At 45.0% G+C, this 13,154-nt stretch overlaps 1 protein-coding gene across 3 annotated transcripts in view; it reads right to left on the reverse strand.

The window, feature by feature from the left end:
• Ilrun (inflammation and lipid regulator with UBA-like and NBR1-like domains) overlaps positions 1-13,154 on the reverse strand; it is a 74,521-nt gene that overhangs the window by 38,709 nt on the left and 22,658 nt on the right. For all 3 annotated transcript variants that reach the window (XM_052744373.1, XM_052744375.1, XM_052744372.1), the window contains exons 2-3: positions 9,941-10,095; positions 4,554-4,751 (exon numbers count right to left, since the gene is read on the reverse strand). In XM_052744373.1, the coding sequence (XP_052600333.1) occupies positions 4,554-4,751; positions 9,941-10,095 (353 nt within the window). The remainder of the gene's footprint in view (positions 1-4,553; positions 4,752-9,940; positions 10,096-13,154) is intronic.

Genomic DNA, 13,154 nt, shown 5'->3' on the forward strand with positions numbered 1-13,154 from the left:
TAAAGGCCTTTACTCACGAGGCCATCTCACCGGCCCAGGAGAACATTAAAAAAAAAAATCCTCAAGTAATTTCTAGATATAAAAAAGAGAAACAACAAAAGGAAAAAGGAAAAACTGACTTTAAGTGCTATTATGCCAACGCCTAACTCATGCCTTCTGGACCATGTCAAAATAAAAGGTAGGTATAACTCCCCAAGCAGCCTGATGAGGAACAGGGCATGGCATTCCTGCTGAGGGCCAAAGCTTGATCTTGGCATTTCCTTTGCAGAGGCAGGAAAGCATAAGCTCTTTCAAGACAAAAAGAGAAGCGCAGAGCTCCAGACAGAGCAAAGCCAGGTGTGATACATGCTTCTAATCCCAGCAGAGGCAGGCAGATCTCTATACCTTTGAGGCCAACCTGGCCTACATACTGGGTTCTGGGACACCAGGGCTACATAGAGGAAAAAAAATCAAGCAATGAAAAAAGACAAAGCAGGGACTTAACTGATTTCTAGTGCTTTGTAGGTGGGGACTGTGGTATAGTGAAAGCCATCACAAAAGAAATGATGTTAACAACATCAATTGAGGCTGCTCAGCTCAGTGACAGGCTTTTGAGGATTCAAACTCAGACACACAAGTATGTTGTCAGTCACTGCCCCATACAGAAGCATCACTGCTTCATACAACTTGCCTTTCCATAGTCACAGATGTTCAGAACACATCCATCTGCATTTCTGAATGCAGATTTGTCTGAAAAATGCAGTGATTTCTGTTTTTTAACTTTAATATCCTTCATTTTTGAGACTGTAATATAATTACATCCTTTCCTCCCTCCTACCCTCCCTGTACTCTCTTAAGAGTGCAGCCACTTCACACACTGTCTCCGACTCAGCAGATCTGGCCAGCCCTCACCACACGGCAACAGATAGTCTCAGAAAAAGACTCAAAAATTTAAAAGTTCATTTATAACTTTAAATGTCTCTTCTAAAACACTTTTCAGACAGCCCATATCTGTTTATAGTATTATTTCTACCAAAAACAAAACTTTGTGTTTTCAATTCAAGAGTTGCTCATACTTGATACTGGACACTGAGTATCTTACAGGGAAGATGTCTAAAGAACACTGTGGAGAGTTTTCAGGGCCTGAAGAGACAGCTCAGAGGCTAAGAGCACTGGCTGCTTTTCCAGAGGACCTAGGTTCGGTCCCCAGCATCACACTTAAGCTCACAACCACCTGTAACTCCAGTTCCATGGAGATCTGGTATCATCTTCTGGCCTCTCAGAGTACCAGGCACACATACACACACAAAATGCACTTACACACATGCAGGCAAGACACTCACATACATAAAAAATAATTTTTTTTGGGGGGGGGGTTGCAGTGGAGCACACCAAAATAAGGGAGGCTGTATTGCTGAGTTCAGGGCCAGCCTGGTCTACATACTGAGTACCAGGACAGTCAAGACTACACACTGAGACCCTGTCTCAAAAAAACCAAACCAAAAAGAATGCTTATATACTTTTCTCCCCAAAAGAAAAGTTCTACTTCTTCAGTGTATGCGTGTGGTGCACACATGCTGCAGTAGTGCAGCCTGCATGCGAGGGCAAAGGACTATGCACAATAGCATAGTATGTGCGGGTTCTGCTATGAAAACCAGCTCCCGGGCTGCAAGCACTTTCCCCACTGGGCCATTCCACTGGCTCACAAAGAAGAATGTTCTAAAGGAGGGTTAACCTAGGATGGCGGCCCGTACATAGTTCAAGCACTCCGCAGGCAAATGGACGAATTCAAAGCTACCTTGTGTACAGTGAGAAAGGGGCTCTAAAGAGCCAGAGGAGTGCCAGGTAGAACAGCCGGTGGCTGGGGACTGGAGACTCAGACAGCTGTGCGGATGCAGGGCATTTAAAACCTCGGCCATCGAAAACACAGGTGAGGGAAGAGGAGGCGAAGTCTCGCTCGTGACTAATGGAGCCACATGGCTCCAGAGCGGAAGAACTGGGAGAAGAGTGGTAGTGGCTCAGACACCGGCACGTAAACCACAAAGGGTGGGCCTTTGAGGGTCAGTCTGCTTCTCCTGTTTCCTGATGAGCCAAGACAGAACAAGATGGACCAAAAGCACCAACACCATGGACAGAATGGCCCAGTTGCCATGCCTTTCCTACCGTCACCAACTGGCACCTCTGAAACAGTAAGGAAACTTACATCATGTTGTTCTCATCCAAGAACAGTGATGTCTGTCTTAAACTTCACTAAGCTGCAGCATGTGTGAGCGAAAACAAGACAAATCAAAGCCCAGGATACGGCAGGCATGGCGACACACACCTGTAACTGCAGTATTTGGAAGGTACAAGTAGAAGGATCACTACAGACCAAGGCAAGCCTGGGCTACATCGAGAAACCCTGTTGCAAAACGAAACAAAATTTAAAAAGTAAAAGCTTTACTGAAAAAGGCATGGGGCACACATCTGTAATCCTAATATTTGGTAGTCTGAGGCAGGAGGATCTTTGAGTTCAATGCTGGAGCTGAGAGATGGCTCAGTGGTTTAGAGTATATGTTGCTCTTACAGAGAATTTGGATTTGATTCCCAGCACCCACACTGAAGCTCACAACCACCTGTAACTACAGTCCTAGGAGATCTGACACCTCTTTCTAACCTCCAAGGGCTCTTGCATGCATATCGTATCACATACACATACATATACACTCAGGCACACATACATACACATAAAATTAAATATATTTTTAAGAATGAGTTTAGTGCCAGCCTGGGTTATATGCAGAGTTATAGGAGCCTTGATCTAGGGTCTTGATACATATGTAATTAAAACAGATAGTATCTGAGGAGGGCTGAGGATACAGTTCACTGGTAGAGGCCCTGGGTTTATCCACAACACAGGAAGAGGAGGAGGAACGGAAGGACAAAACCGGCAGGGGTGGTGCCACATGCTTGTCGTCAGAGCCCTTGGAGCTGGAGGCAGAAGGCTTGGAAGGTGACTGGCCACTCTTACCTATGTAGGGATCTCAGAATGCCTGGGCAAACCATACCCTGTCTCAAAAGGGGGTGGTGCTGGAGTGGTGGCTTGCTACCATCTGTAACTCCAGTTCTTGGGATCCAATGCCCTCTTCTGGTCTCCAAAGGCACTGCATGCTGGTAGTGTACAGACAGACATTCAGGCAAAACACCCCCCCACAGAAAATTAAAATAATGTAAAAGGGAGGGACTGGGAAGGGACCTGTGAATTTTCCTGGGGCAGTAAGGAAAGTAGGAAGGGGCAAGGAATGACGGACGGTGATGGTGTTAGGTCGTGGAAAGAAAGATTTCAAACAACAAGACTGTGAGTGAGGACACAGAAAAACAATCGTGAGGCATCTTCGGGGACTGGCAGTGGGAATCTGCCACATTACAGGAGACACAAGTAGGGCAATGATGTCATGTAAGCACTATGAAACCTTCTTTCTACTATTAAATCTTCCGACTGTAGAAATATCTAAAGTTTCCATGGGCTAACTGTGAGGACTTACTTCAAGGATGAATGACGTAACACCAAAGGTCCCAATCACTCCCAGATCAGTCTGGGCATAGGATATAATGGAACCAACAGGAATTGGCTTGTAATTAAGAAAGGTGGAGAGAACAAATGACCAATCCAGGGTTTGAGCCTAATTACCACAGGATGTTGCTGGTGGAAAATTTTAAAATCCAAATCTATAGAACATCCAGGTGTTCTGCCCATAATCAGTTAAAACAAAGACCTGAAGCTCTGAAAACAGGCCCTGGCCACAGAGGTGATATGCGCATCCTGTGCAGACAACCGGGAACAGCTGACCCACACGGTGGATGAGGTCAGCAGGCCCGAGTGGAACTCCACTCACAAGGCAGTCATTTCGGGGTAAAGATGCAACTGAACAGAGAGGAAGAACAACAGGACGGGCCAAAGACACTACCTTGAAGAACTAACTATGTTCAGTGCAGCACCTAAGGACAGATGATAAGGCTGGGCGGTGTGAAGACTGTAATGGCTGCTCCATTTGGCAATTGGACAGTTGCTGTTAACTACTCACTGTAGAGTGCAGAGGGTAAAGAACAGCCTGGGTTGGAGAGTGACTGGAAAATGTAGAGAGTATGCACCACTGTTTAAAAAGTGAGGCAATAAAGGGAGGGCTAAGAGAATTAGCAGTAGGACAAGTCCTGGGACTTGAAGAACACCCACATTTTGTGTACTCTTTGATCTACATGACTTACAGACATCTATAGGTCTGGGGTGGTCACAGGCCTGCAGCCAGTATTCTGACAGCACTATGAGATTACACAGTAAATTTAGTCAGCATCCCCAGTAAACGATTTACAATGCAAGTATATCTCACACACTCCACTGAAGCTGACATTTCTAGGGTAAAAGAAAGTGAACTAGACTGGACCAACGTGTCATTAACTTCAAGGCATTTACCTGCACAGCTAACAAGAGGCCACTCTGGTACTGTTACACATTCATTAGCTTTGTAAACAACGCTGTGAAGCTTGCTGGTACTGCCTTAATTCCTTCGCCCTGGTCTGCATGAGGAAATACTCACCTCCATAGTAGAGTCCTGTAGCAGTGCACATCCGCCACTGTCCCTGATACATTCCTGCTCTGCTGGGGCTGCACATCTGGACGCTGACATCTGCAATCTCTTGGGGCTCGAGCGATCTCACCATCACCATGTTCACATGTCCAAATTGGTCTCCCCCGACATACTTAAGACAAACCCCTGGAGGCCAGGCCTCTGCCCCTGAGTTCAAGCAAAAGAAAACCATGTTAGGAAATCAGTGGTCCTGTGCTGGAGTTCTTATTGAACTGAGGAAAAGGCCTTCATATATACATGGAAGTCTACCCACATATCCCTGAGCAACACCACGTCTCATACCACTCGGCAAAGGGAACTCTGAGGGTGAGAGAAACAGGTCAGTGGGTAAAAGGCACTTACAGCAAAGCCTGGTGAACTCAATCTGACCCCAGAACTCACATAATAGGAGAAATCAACTCCCTTCAGCTGTCCTTTGGCATCCACATACATGCATGTGCATGTACATACACACACAGCATTTCTCAACCTGGGGGTTAAACAAACCTTTCACAGGAGTTGCCTAAGACCATTGGAAATACCAGATATTCACATTACAATTCATAACAGTGTCAAAATTAAAGTAGCAATGAAAATTTTATGGTTGAGGACCTCTATTACGGATCTCAGCATCAAGAAGGTTAAGGACCACTGGCCTAGAGATCTGTTTACTATTGTTCTGTTATCTCACGTACATGAATAGGTCTTTCTAGAACAAAAGGATGGCTCACATGTGCTTTATGACTTTGGAAATTAGGTTCCATATATGATTAAGGCAGTAATGCTCTCTTATCAGAGAATATCACTTTATTAAAAAAAATATTACCCTGTCATGTACCAATTTTAAGATAATAGCATCAGAAAAATCAAAAGGAAGTCATCCAGTAGCTCCAGAAAGCCTGGACTCATATGACCATAGGTCGGTCTGTGGCTACAGAAGTCTGGAGATGCAGAAGACGAACCCCATGGAGGGCTCCCCAATCAGGCTGGTGTATGGAGGCTGCTCCATGGAGACAATCCCAAGTTCCTTCCCACATCTAACAAGACAATTACAAAATGCTAAAACATGGTAAGTGAGCTCAGTGAAATCTCCTCTCTACAGCCAGCCTGAAAAGAGGGTAAAGTCTGCCAGGTGGCCGTGGCCCATGCCTTTAATCCCAGTACTCGGGAGGCAGAGCCAGGTGGAGTTCGAGGCCAGCCTGGTCTACAGAGTGAGTTCCAGGAAAGGCACCAAAACTACACAGAGAAAAAAAAGGGTAAAGTTGTCTATCTTAGTGCTCTGGAGAAGAGAATGGGGGGGGGGGGCGGGGCAGCACAGGACAATCTCAGTTACATGGTGACACTTTGTCTCAGGAGGGAGGGGGGGGAACAGTTGTTCTTTTTCAACTTCCTTTCCAAGGTCTACTTTCATTTTCATTTCTATGATGCATAAAACATACAAACGACAGTGAGGAGCATGCTCAGGCCACTCTCGTGTGAGAACCACAGCTGTAACACCCAAGAGAAACTGTTCGCAAGTGTAGTTTAACCCTCACTGGAAGTTGATGACAAAGAAAATTCTGTCTATTTACATTTCATGTGTGTGTGTGTGTGTGTGTGTGTGTGAACCCAGGCCTTGTGCATTCAAGGTGAATTCTACCAGCCAAGCTACATGGGTACCCAGTCTGCTTACATCTTGTTTTTGTTTGTTTGTTTGTTTAATGATTTATTTGTATTTTATGTGTATAGGTGTTTGCCTGCGTGTGTGTCTGTGTGAGGGTGTTCAAGCCCTTGGAACTGGAGCTACAGACAGGTGTGAACTGCCATGTGGGTGCTGGGAATTGAACTCAGGTCCTCTGGAAGAGCAGATAGTGCTCTTAAATGCTAAGCCATCTCATCAACCCCCCTACTTACATCTTTACAGAGAATATTTTTTATTTTTATTTTTATTTTATTGGTGTTTTGCCTGTATGTATGTTTGTGTGAGGGTGTTAGATCCTAGAGTTACAGACAGTTGTGAGCTGCCATGTAGGTGCTGGGAATTGAACCCAGGTCCTCTGGAAGAGCAGTCAGTGCTCTTAACCACTGAGCCATCTCTCCAGCCCTACAGAGAATATTTCTAGTTTAAACTCTAACCTCTGTATTTGTAAGGCTTCCAAAGCTTCTATAGCAAAAAAGAAAAAGAAAAGAAAAAGTCTCAATTCTACCAGTATGCATCTACACAGCTAAATATCAAAGGGCTGACTCCAAGTATATGACAAACTCTGGGGAAGTTACTGGGACAGCTCCATGCAGTTATTGTGTATCTCATCTGTTGTGCATTAATTAGTCTATTACCTAAAACAAGAAGTGCCACCACAATTACTATGCACTTAACTCTCTCAGTGAACACTTTTCTCCAAAAGCAGGCTATGAATGAGAGTCAGAGGCCAGAAGTGGCAGGTGCCTACCCTACTTCTACACCAGTATCTATTTCCTGAAGATGTCGGCAGTATTAGGACAATGCTGAGGAACCAGAACACGCCCGCGTCCTCTGATAACTTACCCCTACTCAGTTCCCTAGTCATATGGAAAGCATTCAGGTTGCAGGTATAGCTTGAACTACTTTCAAAAGATCAAAAACCTTTTTGTGCACAGTACCTTGAAGGATAAAATCTCAAGCAATTGCTGTCCAACTTTTCAAGAGGAATTAAGATACAAGAACTGACTTTCACACACAGAAGTGCTGAGAGACAACAGCAGTTACCCCAAACAGTGTTTTGGGTCAAGGCGAAGGCAGTATGGAGTTCTGACTGGGTACTCTGACCATCACAGACAACCTCCCCGACTCCTCCATCATCTGCAGAGCTATCTCCTGAGTAAATGATAGACATCAGGCTTTATAGAAAGCAGAACAGCTATTCTATAACAAATCAGGTTTTGTTGTTGTCTTGAGACACTGCCTGTCTCTCTGTCTTTCTGCCTGCCTATTTTCTTTCCCTCCTCCCTCTCTCTCTCCCTCCCTCCCTCCCTCTCTCCATCCTTCTCTAGCTCAGGCTGGCCTGGTTGTCAACCTCTTCCCACCTTCAGTTTCCCAAGTATTGGAATTAACAACACACCCAGCTTCCTCAGCCTCTTAAATAAAGCCTTGTAGCAGGCTGTGGTAGCCCAAACTATAACCCAAGTCTATAACCCAAACTAAGGAGGCTGAGGCAGGGAGATGGCATGCTCGAAGCTAGTCTGAGCAGTAAGACCCTGTCTCAAAACAAAGTCAAAGCCCAAATAAACAGCTGGGCAGGCAAATTCCAAGTTGTAGGACAGGCAAGGCTACAGAGTAAGACCTTGTTTCCAAACAAAAGAGCAAATGGCTGGTGCGATGGCCAAGTGAGTAGAAAGTGCCTGCTCCATGCCTGAAAATCAAAGTCAGTCCCCAGGACCCACGGGAGGAGAGCAGAGGACTGACTCCACATGTGTATGGCACTCGTGCACACCCATAATACGAAATAAATGGAATAAAAACAGATTTGCGGGGCGGTGGTGGCACACACCTTTGATCTCAACACTCAAGAGGCAGAGGCAGGAGGATCTCTGTGATTTCTAGGCCAGCCTGGTCTACAGAGTGAGTTCCAGGACAGCCAGAGATACACAGAGAAACCCTGTCTCAGAAAAAAAAAAAGAAGAAGAAGAAGAAGAATAAGAAGAAGAAGAAGAAGAAGAAGAAGAAGAAGAAGAAGAAGAAGAAGAAGAAGAAGAAGAAAATGAACCAATAGAAAAGCACATGTATGTCTGAAAAACATTTTTAGTTTACAATATCAAGTTTGCATAATTCTGAGAAATATGAAGAGACGCTGAACTAGAGAGATTTTTGATGTACAGGAAAACAGGAAATTTTTAAGGTGAAAAAGAAACTAAGCAAAGTAAAAAACAAACAAACAAACAAAAAAACCAAAAAAACCAAATCCAGACTTTGGCTGAGAACTGAAAGAAAAAACAAAACCCAGAAAATATGAGCATTTTCCTGTGTCACCACAGGCCTCCAAACAATGCACTGCGGTGACAACTGGGAGCAAGGGCTCACAGGACATCACCTATCCTGGCTGCTCCATTTCAAACAAAACAAAACAGGTTAGCTCAGCCAGAGTTTCCCCATCACAACAAACTAAACTGCCAAGAACTCAAAAAGAAACTGAGCCCAAAAAAGTAATTTATTTTTTATTTTTTTATTTTTTTAAGATTTATTTATTTGGTATACAGAAGAAGGCACCAGATCTCATTACATGTGAGCCACCATGTGGTTGCTGGGAATTGAACTCAGGACCTCTGGAAGAACAGTCAGTGCTCTTAACTTCTGAGCCATCTCTCTAGCCCCAAAAAAGTAATTTTTTAAAAGTCTGCTTGGGTCCCCTGAGTTTTATGTCATCTCACATCAAATCACCATGATAGAGAGGGCACTCACAAACTACTACCGTCTTAGCTAAATACCACTCTGCCTCGCTCGCTCGCTCGCTCGCTCGCTTTCCATAGCTCAGGTTTTCTCTTCATTTCTAAGCATGTTAAGGCATCTCAGCCAGGAAGCACAAACCTCCACTAGATGGGACAGAAATACAAACTCAAAGAAGTTAGCAAGCAAGAGGTGGTAACAGACACTGCATCTATCACACCATGAACAGGTCTGTCCACTGACAAGGAACTATGGTCAACTCACCAACGAGTCAAAACAACATGCTTTACTTAGTCCCCTGCCAGTATTCGTTTTTGTCCGAGACTGGGTCTCACTATGTAGTTCTGGCTGATCTGGAGTTCATTACATAGCCCAGGCTGGCCACAAACTAGCAGCAATCCTCTAGCCTCTGCCCTAGAGTCCTGGGATTACAGTTGTGTGGCACTGTGCTGAGTTACAATGTGCTTTACTAAAATGACTCACTCTTCTGAACAAATTTCCACACTCCTTACCCCATTTTCAGTGTGGTCTTAATCCCCATAGACATTCCAGTGCAATCTGAGTCCTGTGGCTGCACGGAAATGAACTTGCAGGGAGCAGATGACCACAGCTCTTCCCAACTACCCCACTCCAGTCAAGGAGGCACCTTCTCCGGCTGCCAGGGAGGATGAGTATTAATGAGATCACAAGTGGAATTATGGAGAACTCTAGGTGGAGACAATACTCTACCACACACAAGCCTAGTTTCTAGTAGCAAATGAGTATTAGATTGTGTCTGGATGTAGCAACAGACTAAGCCTTCTCCCTATTCTAAGATAGTTTACTGGTGTCTGGTCACTGTGCCAGTATAAGATAATACTGTGGATAAGAAAAAGCTCAGTCAGGACATCATAGCCAGTCCTTTCTCATTCTAACTATTAAAAACCCATCAATATAGAAATTCCCGGTATACACTTACCAGAATTCTGGATCCGCCATGTTTTTATAAACTGAGTATCAGGAGGTATAGATTCCCCTTCTCCTATGGTGACGTCTTCAACGAAGGACATGGAGGGCACACTGATATTTGGGCTCTCGAAGTCATAATAAGCGCCAATTGCTGCTTGTAAGTTCCTATAGATAAAAAGACAAAAAACTTCAGTGCTGTCTAAAGGGTATTAAATGAACTGTCAAAACAAAGGAAAATCCTTCCTAAGGGTTGGTCACAGAGCCCAAGGCTCTCACTATCCAAGCCTTCATTGATCACTGCTGAGAAACAATTGGAAAAGCAGGACCAACAAACTTATGTGCCACTTTCCCCAGAAGACACTGCACAAGGGTAACAGACCACTACTGCTGTGGAGGATTACTTTAACTAGGCAAAGATGTTTCTGCTGCATTTGTTTGACTGTGTAAAGATGGGTTGCTTTGCCTGCTTAAGGCACCTGACTGGGCTAATAAAAAAGCTAGGCAGCAGAGGGACAACTGAGGCTGGTAGGCAGAGAGAGTGAGGAGGAGGAGGAATCTAGACTCAACAGGAGAGAGGAGAGGGAGACACCCAGGGCCAGCCAGGCAGGCAGGCAGTCACCAGCTGACTAGACATGGAGGAAGCAGGAAAGTAGACATACAAAATGACAGAAAGGTAAAAAGGCCCGAGGCAGAACAGGAGAGAAGAAACGGGTTCATTTAAGTTCTAAGAGCTAGTGGGACACGCATAAGGTAATAAGTCTCCATGTCACAATTGGAAAGCTGGCTGGTGGCACAAGAAAGCCTGCTACACTTCCACTCTTGCACGCCTAAGTGCAGGCGTGTGCCCGCCACGGTGCACACGTGGAGACGAGAGGACAGCCTGTGGGAACCAGTTTTCTCGCTTGACCACGTGATTCCTGGAGCTCAGGCTCAGGTCATAAAGCTCAGAGGCAGGCGTCCCTACCCACTGAGCCATCTTGACGGCCTAGTTCCACTTTTAAAGTACTCTATTGACTTAATTTTTCGGGAAAGCAATCCACGCAAATGGGACAAAATCTGCAATGTACAGTGGGACTAAAGCATGCTACCTCTTCCCTCAATACTTGTACACCAGGACAGAGTTTCTCCCAGAGTGTCCGTATGCACACAATGCACATACAGTGTGCTCTTACTTCCCACAGCAGATAGCATCTTATACTGCCCTTGCTTTATTACGTTGACACTGGGTCTTAAAGACATTTCTGTCTGTCAGTGATGAGTAGTCTCACTGTCTGTCATAGCTGTAGTCATTAACAATCAACTAAGCGTTTCTAGCCAACTTTTCCAGTTTAAACATATCACCTTGTATACAAGCATACTATAGAATAAATTCCTTTATGTGATAAGTCTTAGAGGATATATCTGTATTTTCATTGTTGGATACAAACTTCCTTCAATACAAAGATGCAGTGCAATGCTCAAACTGCATGTGTGACAGCACCTGCTTCCCTGATGACTGATGGTCAGTGCTTCTTCACTGTGCTGGATTTCTGCCAACCTGTTAAGTAAAATATTTCACTGACATTTTTAAATGCTTTTCTCTTTGCTGGGTGTGGTGGTTCAAGCCTATAAGCACCCAAGAGGATGAGGTCAGAGGATTACAGTTTGAAGCCAGTCTTAGCTAAATATGGAGACTGTTTTTAAAAAAACAGTAAGAGAAGGGACCAGCTGGGCAGTGGTGGCACACACTTTTAGCCCCAGCAGTAGGGAGGCAGAGGCAAGTAATCTCTGTGAGGCCAGCCTGGTCTACAAAGCTAGTTCCAGGACAGCCAACACTACACAAAGAAACCTTGTCTTGAAAAACCAAAAATAAGTAAGTAAATAAATAATGAGAAATGACTACTTCTTTACATGTTTAAGAGCTACTAGGGTGGGGTGAGGTGCTGGAGAAAGTGGTCAGCAGTTAACAGCACTTCTTGCTCTTACAGAGAACTGGGGTTCAATTCCCAGCAACCACATGGCATCTCATAACCATCTGTAACTCTAGTTCCAGGGGATCCAACACCCTCTTCTGATCTCTGAAAACACCATTTATGCATGTGGTGCACATATGGACATACAGGCAAAACACTCATGCACATAAAATAATCTGGATAAGTGAGATAGTTGATTAACTTGAACAGTTTGGGAGGCCCCCAGGCAGTGGGACCGGGACCTGTCCTTAGTGCATGAGCTGGCTGTTTGGAACCTGGGGCCTATGCAGGGACACTTTGCTCAGCCTGAGTGAAGGGAGGAGGGGACTGGACCTGCCTCGACTGAATCTACCAGACTGAGCTGAATCGCCAGGGGAGTCCTTGCCCTGGGAATGGGGGGTGGGCTGGGGGGAGGGCAGGGGGGGAGCGGGAGGACAGAGGAATCCGTGGCTGATATGTAAAATTAAATTATGAAATAAAATAAAAAAATAATCTTTACATTTTAATCAGAGCTATTTGTGGGACTGAAGAGATGGCGAAGTGAGTCAAGTTCTTGGTGTGCACGCATGAGGATGTGAATCTGGGTCCCTAGCACCCACATGCAAAGCTAGGCATGGAAGGCAGAGACAGGAGGATCTCAGGGTTCATGGGTCAGGATTCTAGCCATCTGGTGAACTCAAAGTGAGAGACCCTATCGCTAAAAGCAAACTGGGGAGGCCTGGGTATGGTACCACAAATCTTTAATCTCGGCACTTTGGAAGCAGAGGCAGGAAGATCTCTGTGAGTTCAAGACCAGCCTGGCCTACAGAGCGAATTTCAGACCATCTAGGGCTACACAGTAAGACCATACCTCAAAACAAAACAAAAGCTGGAGAGCCACCAGCCATCCTACCACCTCTGGTTTCCACACAAACCAGTACACATACACTCATCCTCAACTGTTTTTAAGCTGGGATGGTACACAGGCCTGTAAACTGTTTCAAAACAAAAAAGGAACAGGGAGAAGGCAAACGCCATTTGCAATTTTTTTTCGGAAGAGCCACCTGGTTAAGTACTCCTAAGTAGCCAAGCACACAATCCAGAGCCCTCACCAACCGAACAGCATCCCATCATGGCTGGCTCAGTTCTCCAGTGTCAGAAACCAAAGACTACAAGGCTGTTTAAATAAGCTATGTCCATTACAGAGATCAAAGGCACTTCTGGAATGATATTAAGGTATTCTTCTGGTCTATCAGTGAGCTCATCACCAGTTCTCATAGCAGACAACAGACC

This window comes from Peromyscus californicus, unplaced genomic scaffold (genome assembly GCF_007827085.1).
Source record: "Peromyscus californicus insignis strain IS unplaced genomic scaffold, ASM782708v3 Scaffold_19__1_contigs__length_69161282, whole genome shotgun sequence".
Lineage (NCBI taxonomy): Eukaryota > Metazoa > Chordata > Mammalia > Rodentia > Cricetidae > Peromyscus > Peromyscus californicus.